This window comes from Rhincodon typus, chromosome 31 (assembly GCF_021869965.1).
Source record: "Rhincodon typus isolate 14 chromosome 31, sRhiTyp1.1, whole genome shotgun sequence".
Taxonomy (NCBI): Eukaryota; Metazoa; Chordata; class Chondrichthyes; order Orectolobiformes; family Rhincodontidae; genus Rhincodon; species Rhincodon typus.
In genome coordinates, this window is record NC_063362.1 from 5,795,793 (window position 1) to 5,808,487 (window position 12,695).

Genomic DNA, 12,695 nt, shown 5'->3' on the forward strand with positions numbered 1-12,695 from the left:
TTGCCGGAGGGATTTTAGGATATAGTTACCTTGTAAGCCAGCATCCTCAATTCTAGCAGGTTTCAGCAAATCAGGCTAAAGAGTTTGCACACACAGCAGAATTATTCACGACACAATTAATGACAGAGGGTCAGCATATAGACATGAAAAGAACATAAAATGAAAGCAAAATACTGCAGATGTTGCAATTCTGAAATACAACAGTAATGAATAAAACAGCAATGGTATCAACATGGAAGACGTTCAAAAACATTTGAAAGTTTGGATGCTGCGTCTTTTACCCAAGATCCCACTGCAGGAGGAATATACTGCATAATTTTGAGCAATTGTATCCAATGCCAGAAAGTTCCGAAGGAAGCAAATTACTGTTGGTAGGGATGCAGATGATTGGTGAATGATGCTTGAGTTTTAACCTGACACTGACTGATCTTTTGGATAGCGCAAGTTAATGCAAATCACAAAGTTAAAATTGGTAGAATAGCAATCAGTGGATGTCCGCAAACCAGAAAAAAAAATGCAACTCAAGTTGTCAAGTTCTAAAAATCATTTATTCAAAAACAGTCAAATGGAAAAATTTAACCATCGTTGCTCAGTGAAACTACAATGTTTCAGAACATTTTTAGGACGTTGCTACAAATTGCAACCAGAACAATTTTTCTCTTCCATTGCTCCCAGTCAATTAATTTTTTAACAATTAGGTGCTTTTAATCTCCCTCCTAACAGGGGGTTATCTGGTGCTAACCAGGAGCACTGGCTACACCCAGCCCAAGGTTACTTAAACTAATTGCAAGATAAACAATTGCAATCTTGGTCAAGCTCAATCATGGAACCATTGCACCCTGCCTTTCCCCAGTAAATTATTGGGGAAATTGACAAACTTCTTTAATTGGATATTTCCTCTGCAGACAACATTCCCTTCTGTGACAACAATACTGCAAGTTGGCCAGAATCTAAATTAAATGGTGACCAAAAAAAAAACCTACTGAACCCAAGGAAACGAGGTACACCACAAAGGACTTAAATTAGAATAATCTTTCTGATGATTCTGTGTGTAAATATATCATTTATGATGGTTCCGATCCTTGAGCTGTTCAAAACTTTCATACCAATCTATATTTATCTGAGGCATTTATCTGGAACTGGAAGCAATGCAGAAGGCAAATGGTTAGCGATGGAAAAATTACGCTGGAAAAAAAGGCTGAAGAAGATTTCAAGAACTAACTGGCAAATCACCAGAGAGTGATGATAGTCTGGACCATGTTAATTTGAATCACATCACTGCTTTAGAGAAGGAAAATAAAGAACAGAAAAATTATAAGAAAATCCTTTTTCCCATGAGCCCACCACTGGAAAAATTGGCTAGGGGAGAAAGTGAGTCCTGGATTACACCTATATAGCCTGGTAAAGGTTAGAAGAAACAAAATCATAGTTAAAGATTACCACTCATCTGACTCGTCACATTGATCAGCAAGAACCCATGTTGCACTACCTCTAAATAAACTAAGCTGCTGTCATTTTATCTGTATTTACATGCACAAAATCAAATTGTTATTTCCTGTCTTCCACACCTCACACCCTCCAGATTTTAAGGCACTATTTCTAATTCAAATTCTTAACCTTAAGCTTTTTTTTGGTCCCCAAACAATGCTGAATCAGACTAAGCTGAACAACGCGAAACAAATTTTACATTAAAGTTACTTGGGAGTCATAGGTGGTCTGGGAGAACTGACTTCAGAATTTCAGATTCCAAAAGTATAAAGTAATTAAGTTTTTAAAGCAATTAGAACATTTCACTCCTGTACTACAAATTGGAATTCTACACGAGTCAGGATCAGTCACATGCTCAATAAATAAGCAGTAAAACATCTGAAAGAAAATAAGAGTTTTGGGACACAGGAACAAAAATAAGGCCATTCATCCCCTTCTGAAAATTATTACAGAACAATTGACATCACGATTCAGTGAGCAAATGGAACACAAAAATACGCAAGTCAAAGGGTCAGGTTCCTTCCCTGGTCTGCTTGCATTACCGAGAGGAATTCAGCAGCAATATCCTGACACTGAGGTGACTAACCTGCAACAACTTCTACAACGTTCCTTTGCACCTAGCATGATTCCTGTTAGTACAGAACTTTCCTGTTATTTCCAATTTCTTCAATTTAACTACTGCTCCTTGATATCACAGTCTATCAAATATTACTTTGATATTAGGAACAGACACACTCATCTCCTCTATAGATCATCATAGAATCCCTACAGTGTGGGGACAGGCCCTTTGGCCCAACAAATCCATAATGATCCTCAGAGCATCCCACCCAGACCTATCCCCCTATAACTCACCTAATCCACACATCCCTGAACACTATGGGGCAATTTCCCACGGCCAGTCCACCTAGCCTGCACATCTTTGGACTGTGGGAGGAAACCCATGCAGACACGGGGAGAATGTGCAAACTCCACACAGACAGTTGCCCGAGGGTGGCGTTGAGGCAGCAGTGCTAACCATTGAGCTCTTTTATCTTTGGAATAGTGATGCTGAATGGCATACGGGTTGAAACGTACAACACAGTAGTTTGACAGTATACATTACAATTTGGGACAACATGTATGAATTACTGATTTTTAATTTAAAATCGACAGATTTTTAAAAATTCATCTGTGGAATTTGGGCGCTGCTGGCTGGCCAGTATTTATTGTCTATCCCTAAGTTATTACCTGGGACTTGCATTTGAAAGAAATCAGCTTTAAATGAGCCGGGACATTGAAGTGATTGAAATCACCTGACCCACTGTTCTTTCTTCAAGCTTGGACCCTATATCGGTTACAAGTTGGACTACAGAGACAGATTTTTAAGAATAAAAGGGAACTTGAAGTGTCAACTAGTCTGAGAAAAGAATGGCTTATATATAAGAAAAAAAAGAAAATGGTCAACTTCCTCAGCCACAATGTCACTAAGATTGCATGATCATTGGCAAACTGCATTTTTGTTTTTTTCTTGGGGATTTATGCCCAACTGCACCTTATAACTTGTTCTGTTTTTACATGCTAGAAAGTGCATGTGTTGCAGCATGCAGGAGAGATTTTACCTTTTAAAAAGTTGCTAAATGAGTTTTACAATAAGACAAGCTCCTTACTTCTGTTAACTCAGTAAAGTCCAGAGGACCGCAGGGCTGCTCTCTCAGAGATACAACTGGCGCTGAGTTTAACTTGAAGTGCACCATGCCTCAGGTAAAGGTGCAAAATGAAGAGGTAGTAGCCTCAGTTAGTACAGTAATTGAACCTGTGCTGTTGGTGTCTCTCTGCATTGCAAACTAGCCATCCAGCCAACTAAGCCAACCAACCCCCATGTTAACTCAAATGACCAAGTTAGATTGTTTCTCCATACAGCTTTACAAATGGTCAATCACATAATGAAAGAAAAAAACACACACCATCCTAAAAGAATATGAACAGTCACAGTCATCTTCAGGAATGAGAAGACAAGAATATATTGAGCCCTGAACTTTAAGTACATGAAGGGAGTTAGGAGAACGGGGCTGTTGTTGACGCAACTCTTCAACCCAAAAAAGGTAGTCATTGAATTCAAGTACTTTTTTTGATTTCTGATCAGGCAAATCCACCTGATTAGACAGTATAATGTCAAAATTATTAATTTTGGTAGGAAGAGAAAAGGAAGCATATTATCCAAATGCCAAGAGATTACAGAACTCACATGGAGAGAGATCTGGGTGTCTCTAGTGCAATAATCACAAACAGTTCGCATGCAGGTACACTAAGTAATTAAGAAAGCTAGTAGAATGTCATTTGTATTCAGTTTCCGTTGCTGAAAACAAAGGAAGGAAATGATGCATGTTACGCAGGACTTTGGTAGGAAATAAAGGAAGTAAATCATTGGAAGAAGTTCAGAGATGTACTAAAATGTGGAATACGTGGGTTGTCTTAAGAGGAAAGTTTGGACTGGTGAGGCTTGCATTTGCTAGCGTTTAGAAGCGTAATAGTGTGATAAAAGATGTAAGGGTTACATACATTACTTCTAAGGATTTGTATTTAAAACTAATGGCACATGGGTGTTGGCCCATTTTTTGTGTATGAAGAGGTTTACTAATTGAGTAGGTAAATCTTTTTGGAACTATGATTTTAAATCAGTATGTGTCAGAGGGCAGATGACTAAAGGTTTTCTGGAACGTTAGTGGAAAAAATTACATTGTAGAGTTTTATGACGGAATTAATATTAAGGTTAGCAGAAGCTAGGATGAGTTTTTTTAAAACCTTAGCTATTCAGCTCAAAGGACACAACTGAAATCAGATGTAAGAATAGTTTCTCCGAGAAAAAGGAGTTTATTCACAGCAGTTAGGTTACCTCAATCTAGCAGTTTCAGTTTGTGAAAATTCTAGACGTACAGTGTTTGGTAGAAAACTGCATGGGTTATTCAAAGTGGAGAAAGAGATGCAGGCACAGTTACAACATTTAAAAGACACTTAGGTAAGTATAGAACAGAAGAACCAGGAGCAGGAGCAGGCCATCTGGCCCTTTAAGCCCTCTTGCCATTCAAGAAGATCATGGCTGATCTTTTCGCGGCCTCCGCTTCACTTCCCCACCCTATTACCATAACTCTTAATTCCTTTACTGTTCAAAAAGTTAGCTTGAAAAACATTCAATGAGGAAGCCAGAGATTCACAACCCTTTGGGTGAAGAAGTTCCTCCTCAATTCAGTCCTAAATCTGCTCCCCCTAATTTTGAGGCTATGCCCTCTTGTTCTAGTTTCACCCGCCAGTAGAAACATCCTCCCTGCTTCAATCTGATCTATCCCCTTCATAATTTTATATGTTTCTATAAGATTCCACCCCCTCCATTCTTCTAAATTCCAATGAATATAATCCCAGTCTACTCAGTGTCTCCTCATAAGCCAATCCTCTCAACTCCGGAATCAACTTAGGTGAATCTCCTCTGCACCCCCTTCAGTGCCAGTACATCCTTTCTCAAGTAAGAAGACCCAAACTGCATGTAGTACTCCAGATGAAGCCTCACCAGCACCCTATACAGCTGTAACTCAATTTCCCGGCCTTTAAACTCAATCCCTCTAGCAATGAAGGACAAAATTCCATTTGCCTTCTTAATTACCTGCTGCACCTGCAAACCAACCTTCTGCAATTCATGCACAAGGACACCCAGGTCCCCCTGCACAGCAGCACACTGCAATCTTTTACCGTTCAAGTAACGGCCCTTTTTACTGTTATTCCTACCGAAATGGATGACTTCACATTTATCAAAATTGTACTCCATCTGCCAGACCTTTGTTCACTCACTTAAACTTTCTATATGCCTCTGCAAACTTTCAGCGTCCTCTGCACACTTTGCTCTATCCCTCATCTTAGTGTCGTCTGCAAACTTTTACGCACTACACATGATCCCTAACTCTAAATCATTTATGTAAATTATAAACAATTGCAATCCCAACACTAATCCCTGAGGCACACCGCTCGTCACTGATCGCCAACTAAAAAAGCACTCATTTATCCCCAGTCTTTGCTTCCTGTTAATTAACCAATTCTTTATCGATGCTAATACACTGCCCGTAATGTCATGCACCTTTATCTTATGCAGCAGCGTTTTGTGCGGCACCTTGTTGAATGCCTTTTGGAAATCAAGAAAGAGCACTTCTCCTGGCTCTCTGTTGTCCACCACACTTGTAATGTCTTCAGAGAATTCCAGTAAATTCATTAAACATGACCTGCGCTTTTTTGAGCCCATGCTGCGTCTGCCCAATGGGACAATTTCTATGTAGACGTCTTGCTATTTCTTCCTTGATGATAGATTCAAGCAATTTCCCCACTACAGAAGTTAAGCTAACTGTCCTATAATTTCCCCATCTATTGTCAACCTTTTTTTAAACAGTGCGGCACATTTGCCAATTCCAATCTACTGGAAGTGCCCCAGAGTTCAGCGAATTTTGAAAAAGTAACATGAGCGCATTTGCTATTTCTCCCGCCATCTCTTTTAGTCCCTGGGATGCATTCCATCAGGGCCAGGAGGCATGTCTATCTTTAGCTTCATTAGCTTGTCCAACACTAACTCTTTCGTGATCATGATTGTTTCTAGGTCTTCACCTACCTTAGTCTCCTTGTCATCAATTACTGGCATGTTATTCGTGTCCTCCACTGTGATGACCGACAAAATACCTGTTCAATGTCTCAGTTATTTCCTCATTTCCCATTATTAAATTCCCCTTCTCATCTTCTAAAAGGATCAATATTTACCTTAGCCGTTCTTTTTGGCTTTGTACATTTGTAGAAACTTTTGCTATCTGTCTTTATATTCTGAGCTAGTTTACTCTCATAATCTATCTTACTTTACTTTCATAGCTTTGTTTGAGGCTTTCTGTTGAACTTTAACGTTTTCCCAATCTTCTAGTTACTCACTGGTCTTTGCTACTTTGTGTGCATTGTGTTTCAATTTGATAGCCTCCCTTATTTCCTTAGGCATCCATGGCTGATTGCCCCTTTTTCTAGTTCTTTCATTTCACTGGTATATACATTTCTGAGCACTTTGAAAAATTGCTTTGAAAGTCTTCTACTGTTCCGCCATAAAATCTTTGCTTCCAGTCTACTTTAGCTAACTGCTCCCTCATCCTATTGCAGTCTCTTTTGTTTAAGCACAGGAGCCTGGTATTGGATTTTATCTTCTCACTTTCCATCTGTATTCTAAATTCAACCATATTGTGATCACTCCTTCCAAGAGGATCCCTAAGTATGAGATCATTATTATTCCAGTCTCATTACACTGGAGCAGATCTAGGAATAGCTTGCTCCCTCATCGGTTCCACTACATACTGTTCAAGAAAACTGTCGTAGATACATTCAATGAACCCCTCCCCTCCTCAAGGCTGCCTTGACCAAGCTGGTTTGACCAATCGACATGTAGATTAAAATCCCCCATAATAATTGCCATACCATCTTTACAGACATTAGTTATTTCTTTGTTTATTGCCCGCCCCAATGTGATATTATTTGGTGGCCTATAGACTATGCCTATTGGTGACTTTTTCTTCTTAGAATTTCTAATTTCCACCCAAATGGATTCAACCTTATTCACTGTAGAACCTATATCATCTCACTACTGTCCTGATGTCCTCCTTAAATATCAGAGTTACACCACCTCCCTTACATTCCTGTCTGTCCTTCCGAATAGTCCGATACCCCTGGATATTTAATTCCCAGTCATGACCATCCTGCAACCATGTGTCCGTAATGGCTACTAAATCATACTCATTCACGATAATTTGTGTCATTAACTCATCTGCCTTGTTTCAAAAGCTACAAGTATTCAGGTAAAGTGCCTTTATGCTAGTTTTTATACCTTCTTCTTGAATTCTAACATCTCTATTACTAATATCTCTTGAGTTTTCCTTCCTTTTAGCTTCTTTCAGTCTTTGATGGAGTAAAACCCTCCTGCACACGTTAACCTGCTTTCTTCTCTATTTACCATTATATTTTGTGTCGTTATCCCCTTCCCTTCCCCCTCAATTCTAGTTTAGAGTCCTATTTATCCTTTTCGCTAGAACACTGGTTCCAGATAGTTTCGACCTGAACCGTCCCAACAGTCCAGATTCCCCAGTTCCAAAACTGATGCCAACACCCCATGAAATGGAACCCCTCTTTCCCACACCACTTCTTTAGCAATGTGTTTACTTCCCTAATATTTTTTATCCCTAAACCAATTTTTACGTGGGTCAGGTAGCAATCTGGATATTATAACCCTTGAGGACCTGTTCCTTAATTTCATTCTTAGTGGTTGATAATCCCCAGACAGGTCCTCCTTCCTAGTCTTGCCTATGTTATTTGTCCCAACGTGGACCACAACAACTGGATCCTTGCCTCCCTGCTCCAATATCCTTTCAAGCCGATCACAGATGTCCCTCACCCTGGCACCAGGCAGGCAATGCACCATGCAGGACTCTCAATCCTGCTTACAAAGGATGCTATCAATCCCTGAATTATAAAGACCCTACAACTAACACTTGTCTTTTTGCTCCCCGTCTTGAATGGCCTCCTGTATCACGGTGCAGTGGTCAGCTGGCTCATCCTCACTACAGCTCTTTTCCTCATTCTCACTACAGCTCTTTTCCTCATCCTCACTGGGAGCAAGTACTGTGTACCTGTTGGACAAGGTCAAGAACTGAGGCTCCTCCTTTCCCTACCCACCTCAAAGCCTGCTGTTCCTGATCACTGACTGAATTTGAAGCACTTAACCTACCAGGTGTGACTGCCTCCTGAAGCATAGCATCCAGGTACTTCTCCCCCTCCCAGATGTGCTGCAGTGTTTGAGCTCAGATTCCAGCTCATCAACTCTAAGCCAAAGTTCCTCGAGCAACCAACACTTCCTGCAGATGTGGTCCCTGCAGCTCGCAATGGGAATTGCCAGCTTCCACATCATACAGCTACAGCACAGCACCTGCCCAGCCATCTTCACTTAGTTAATCACTTTATTAATTTGTATAAATTCATTAATGAGTTAATTAACTTATTAATACTTCTCTCCGGTGTTCTTTTTCAAATTTAATGCAGATTTCCTACAGCCAACCAGGTCAGAGCTTCCCGTGACATCACAATGAGGTTCATTATTAAAGAGAAAAAGGATGCAAAGCATCTTTATCCAGCTGGCAGAAGATCGACAAATCTCTTATACAGTACGACAATCACATAGCACGGAAACAGACTCTTCCGTCCAACTCATCTGCATCAGCCAGGCAACCCAATCTGACCTAGTCCCATATCCTTTAAACTCTTCCTACTTGTATACCTATCCAGATGCCTTTAGGAAAAACAAATAAGCTTTTCATAACCAAAATGGCTATATATCCTTGTGCAAAGAGAAGTAAATTCTCACAGCTAAAGTTAACAAAGAAAATAGAAGTAGGCCATTCTGCTCTGCAAACCATTTTCCACCATTTGTTATGATCATGGCTGATCATCCAATTCAGTATCCTGTTGCCACTTTCTTCCAATATCCTTTTGATCCCTTCAGCACTAAGAAGTCCAACGCCTTCTCGAAAACACACAGTTTTGTCCTCAACTGCTTTGTGTGTCAAAAAATTCCACAGGCTCAGCACTCTCTGGGTGAAGAAATTTTGCAATGTGGCAGTCATAAATGGCCTATCCCCATACCCTCCTACGGTGTTTATCACACTGCATGTGAGGGAATAAGAAAGGACTCACCTTATGCGCCCAGCTAGAAGTACAGCCAATAGGCAAGTGAACAGACCAGTGGTAACAACAGCCATTTGGTGGTTCTTCCCATACTCCCACATGGCTTGCAGGTTTGTCAGCATTTCCTCTGGCAGCACATCCCACAGCTGTTCCCAGCCAGTGACATTTTCAACAGGATCAGATACTGAAATAGCTTCGTCGCTGCTATTGGATAGATGTGATACCGGATCGACCACATGCATTTCGGCTGGAGGTTTCTGGCCCATAAATGAATCACCTGATCCATATACTGCCATGGCAACCAACACAGCACAACTAAAAAAAGCCACAAATCGAAGGAGTAATACTTTGAGCGGAGTGGAAAGGCTGGAATAATGAGAACTCTGAAAAATAAAAGAGGGAATAGTTAGAGGCACTGAACACATGGAATCTCAGCCATATCTTATGTAAAAAAACAAACCTTATGAAATCGGGTGTGGAATCATAGAATGATACAGCACAGAAACAGACTTAATTTTATCATCCCAGCACCAACTGTTTCAAAAGCTATCCAATTAATCTTGTACTCCTGCCCTTTCCACAATGCCCTGCAAATGTGTCCAATTCCTTCTTGAAGATTAATGAATTTGCTTCCACCATTCTTTAAACATTCAGTTTTTAACAAAGTTAAACCAGAAGAAAAATTGCAGCACACAAATAGGCCATTCTGGCCATTGTGTAGCATTAGCTGAAAAATAAACTTGCTGCCCGTTCTAATCCCAGTTCTCAGCAGCTGGCCCTTAACCTTGCAGGTTACAGCACTTCAGGTACAGAACCAGGTGTCTTCCAGATGAGTTCAGGGGAGTTTTGACCTGCACTACCAACCCAGGCAGTGAATTCCAAATACACACCGCACACTAAGTGAAAAGGTTTTCCCTTGCATCCCCTCTGCTCCTTCAACTAATCATCTTAAAAATGGTAAGTGACCTGTTTTTAGGGCAAATCAGGTTTATTCTCTCCCCACTATCCAGGCCCCTCAATTTTGTACACCACAAATTGAACCATCCCCTAGCCTCCTCTGTTAAGGAAAACGACCTTTAACCTTTTGAATCTTCCCTCATATCTGCAATTTTAAAGCCTGGCAATATTACTGTGGAAACATTACACACCATGTCCTAATCAACATTTATCCCACAGCCAACACACCAGAAACAGATTGTGCAGCCACTTATCTTATTGCTGTCTGTGCAATTTTCTAAGCTGGTTGCTAAACCCCAGTACGTAATAAGTTGTAATGCAGAATTTTGAAAGGCAAGTCCTTTGTTTGTTAGTTCAATGCCACTAGACAATCTCTCAGGTTTCACACTTGGCACTCAGATTATACACAAGTTAAGAAGTCATATCTACTACTACACACCACTTCCTAAGAACACACTTCAAACCAAAAGGCAACGTAATATAATACAACTTAGCTAGAATAGAAGGGATGCCACTAATCCACAAGGGTGACTACTTCCACTGAAGATGAAAAAACTGGTCAGTCTATTAGAATATTTCTTTTCAACCCTGTATGGAGCAAATATCCTTGTGGCCTACGCAAAGAACGCAAGTTATTAGCGTGGAACATGTTCCGATTCCTTCCTTCCTTCCTGTAAACTTCAATAAACACCAAAATCAAAAGTATAAAATTTGCTTCATTGTGGGCCAGAAAGAACAAGAAATTAATACTTGCACATACCTGGTTTGAGATGAATTTTAAAGGAATGAGTAAGGTAGGTATAACTCATCTACATCCAAAACGAACAGAATGAGAAAAGCTGTCAACATCAAAAAGCACCTCAAAAGCTCTCTTTTTAATCTCACTTAGAAAGGATAATTTATGTTTTCCCCTCTGCAGTTAAGAGAACTAAAATAGCCAACAGTAAAAGGCTGAAATATCTGTATCTATTTGCTAAACACTAAGTGATGATGGTTTATCGAATCAATACCTGTAGTTCTTTGAAACATCTTTCTTAACATATTTATCCTTAATTATTTATTTCTGCCAAATTCCTCCAAGCTGTCTTGTTATTACACTACAACTGGTAACTTACTGACAGATGAATATTGTTGGTTCTGACATAACGCAATAGTTCCATTCTCGTGCGATCTTGCATTATAAGAAAATCGTGGAACAGTCGCACCATTTAAACTAATGGGGCCAGAATCGGGTTATAGCCAATACAGGTAAGGAAGGTCTGCATTCTACAAATAGCAGTCTAACTTCTTCAATCGTGCAAAAGCCAATTCGAGTTGAAGAAACAGGTGCTATCGCAGAACTGACTGTACAGGATAATGCCCATTACAAGGGAGTCCAGGTCCATCAAAGCCTGAAAATGGTTGAGACAGAAATTTATGTACACACTGGCATTTGTAAATTCAGTGGCAAATTGTGAAAAAAAAACAGGAAAGTTCTTGCCATTTGAGAATATGTAAATTGGGGATATCCAAGTAATTCAGTATCAGCAATAATCAAAAGTAAACATATCTGCCTTGTGTTCCTATTCAGCTCCTAATGCCAGCAAGATAATTTCATGGTAAAAGGTTAGAGATTCCCTTGGTCAACAGAGGAGGGCTACTGAGCAGCTCCTCACAAGCACTGCAAACAGTTGCATCTTCAAAGCAGTGTGTGTGCAAGCTTGTGCATGTGTTTGCAGTTCAAAGCAAGAATTAACTGCTGCAGAAAACAACAAAAATAATACACCTGAACAACACATACTGTTATTAAGGTGCAAAATGGCCAATGCCTTGTGATAACACAGGTAACAGAATTACTAGAGGTTTGTTTGCCGATCAGTGCCAGTGCATTGCTGCTCCTGAGATGTAAACATCTGAGTGAGAGATCTACAGCACACAAACAGAACCTTTGTTCCATCAGGGTTAAAAACAACCACCAAACCAATTGAATCCCATTTTCCAGCACTTAGACAATAGCTTTGTATGCCTTGGCAGCTCAAGCGCAAATATAAATACTTCCATGAATCTCTTGATTCTGCATTGAATTGTCATTTCAGTTAACGTGCTCAGGTCTTGGGAATTAAACTGATGATCTGATGACTGTAAGATGAGAACATTGTCACTGATCCAAGGTCAATATCATAAATTAGAATAAACTATTCAAAGCTGGGTTTATACAACAGTAATGCTGCCAAGGTTTTAAAATTGCTGTTATTAGGAATGACGAAATGGGTTACGTTTTGCTTTCCTTAGAACTGGAGTTGCTACTGAATTCATATTCAATCTTAGTCCTTTCGTGTGTACCTCGCAATCCTTTAACTTCACTGATTTTGAAGTGTCATTTGCCACATTGTTCACCAAAGTTTCCAATGCCCCACCGCCTTCACCCTACCATTATCAGCTCAAGATCTGCTCAAAATATTTTTAAACTCTGACAGTCTAAGTAACAGCTTGAGCAACTAGACATCCCATTCCATCAGAATGTGGCCAATGGTATTCCTACAATTAAGGGT

At 40.0% G+C, this 12,695-nt stretch overlaps 1 protein-coding gene across 7 annotated transcripts in view; it reads right to left on the bottom strand.

Annotated features, from left to right (window-relative positions):
* Positions 1 to 12,695, bottom strand: part of tmem201 (transmembrane protein 201) — a 107,867-nt gene that overhangs the window by 59,692 nt on the left and 35,480 nt on the right. For all 7 annotated transcript variants that reach the window (XM_048615272.1, XM_048615270.1, XM_048615271.1 and 4 more), the window contains exon 5: positions 9,217 to 9,590. In XM_048615272.1, coding sequence (XP_048471229.1) covers positions 9,217 to 9,590 — 374 coding nt within the window. The remainder of the gene's footprint in view (positions 1 to 9,216; positions 9,591 to 12,695) is intronic.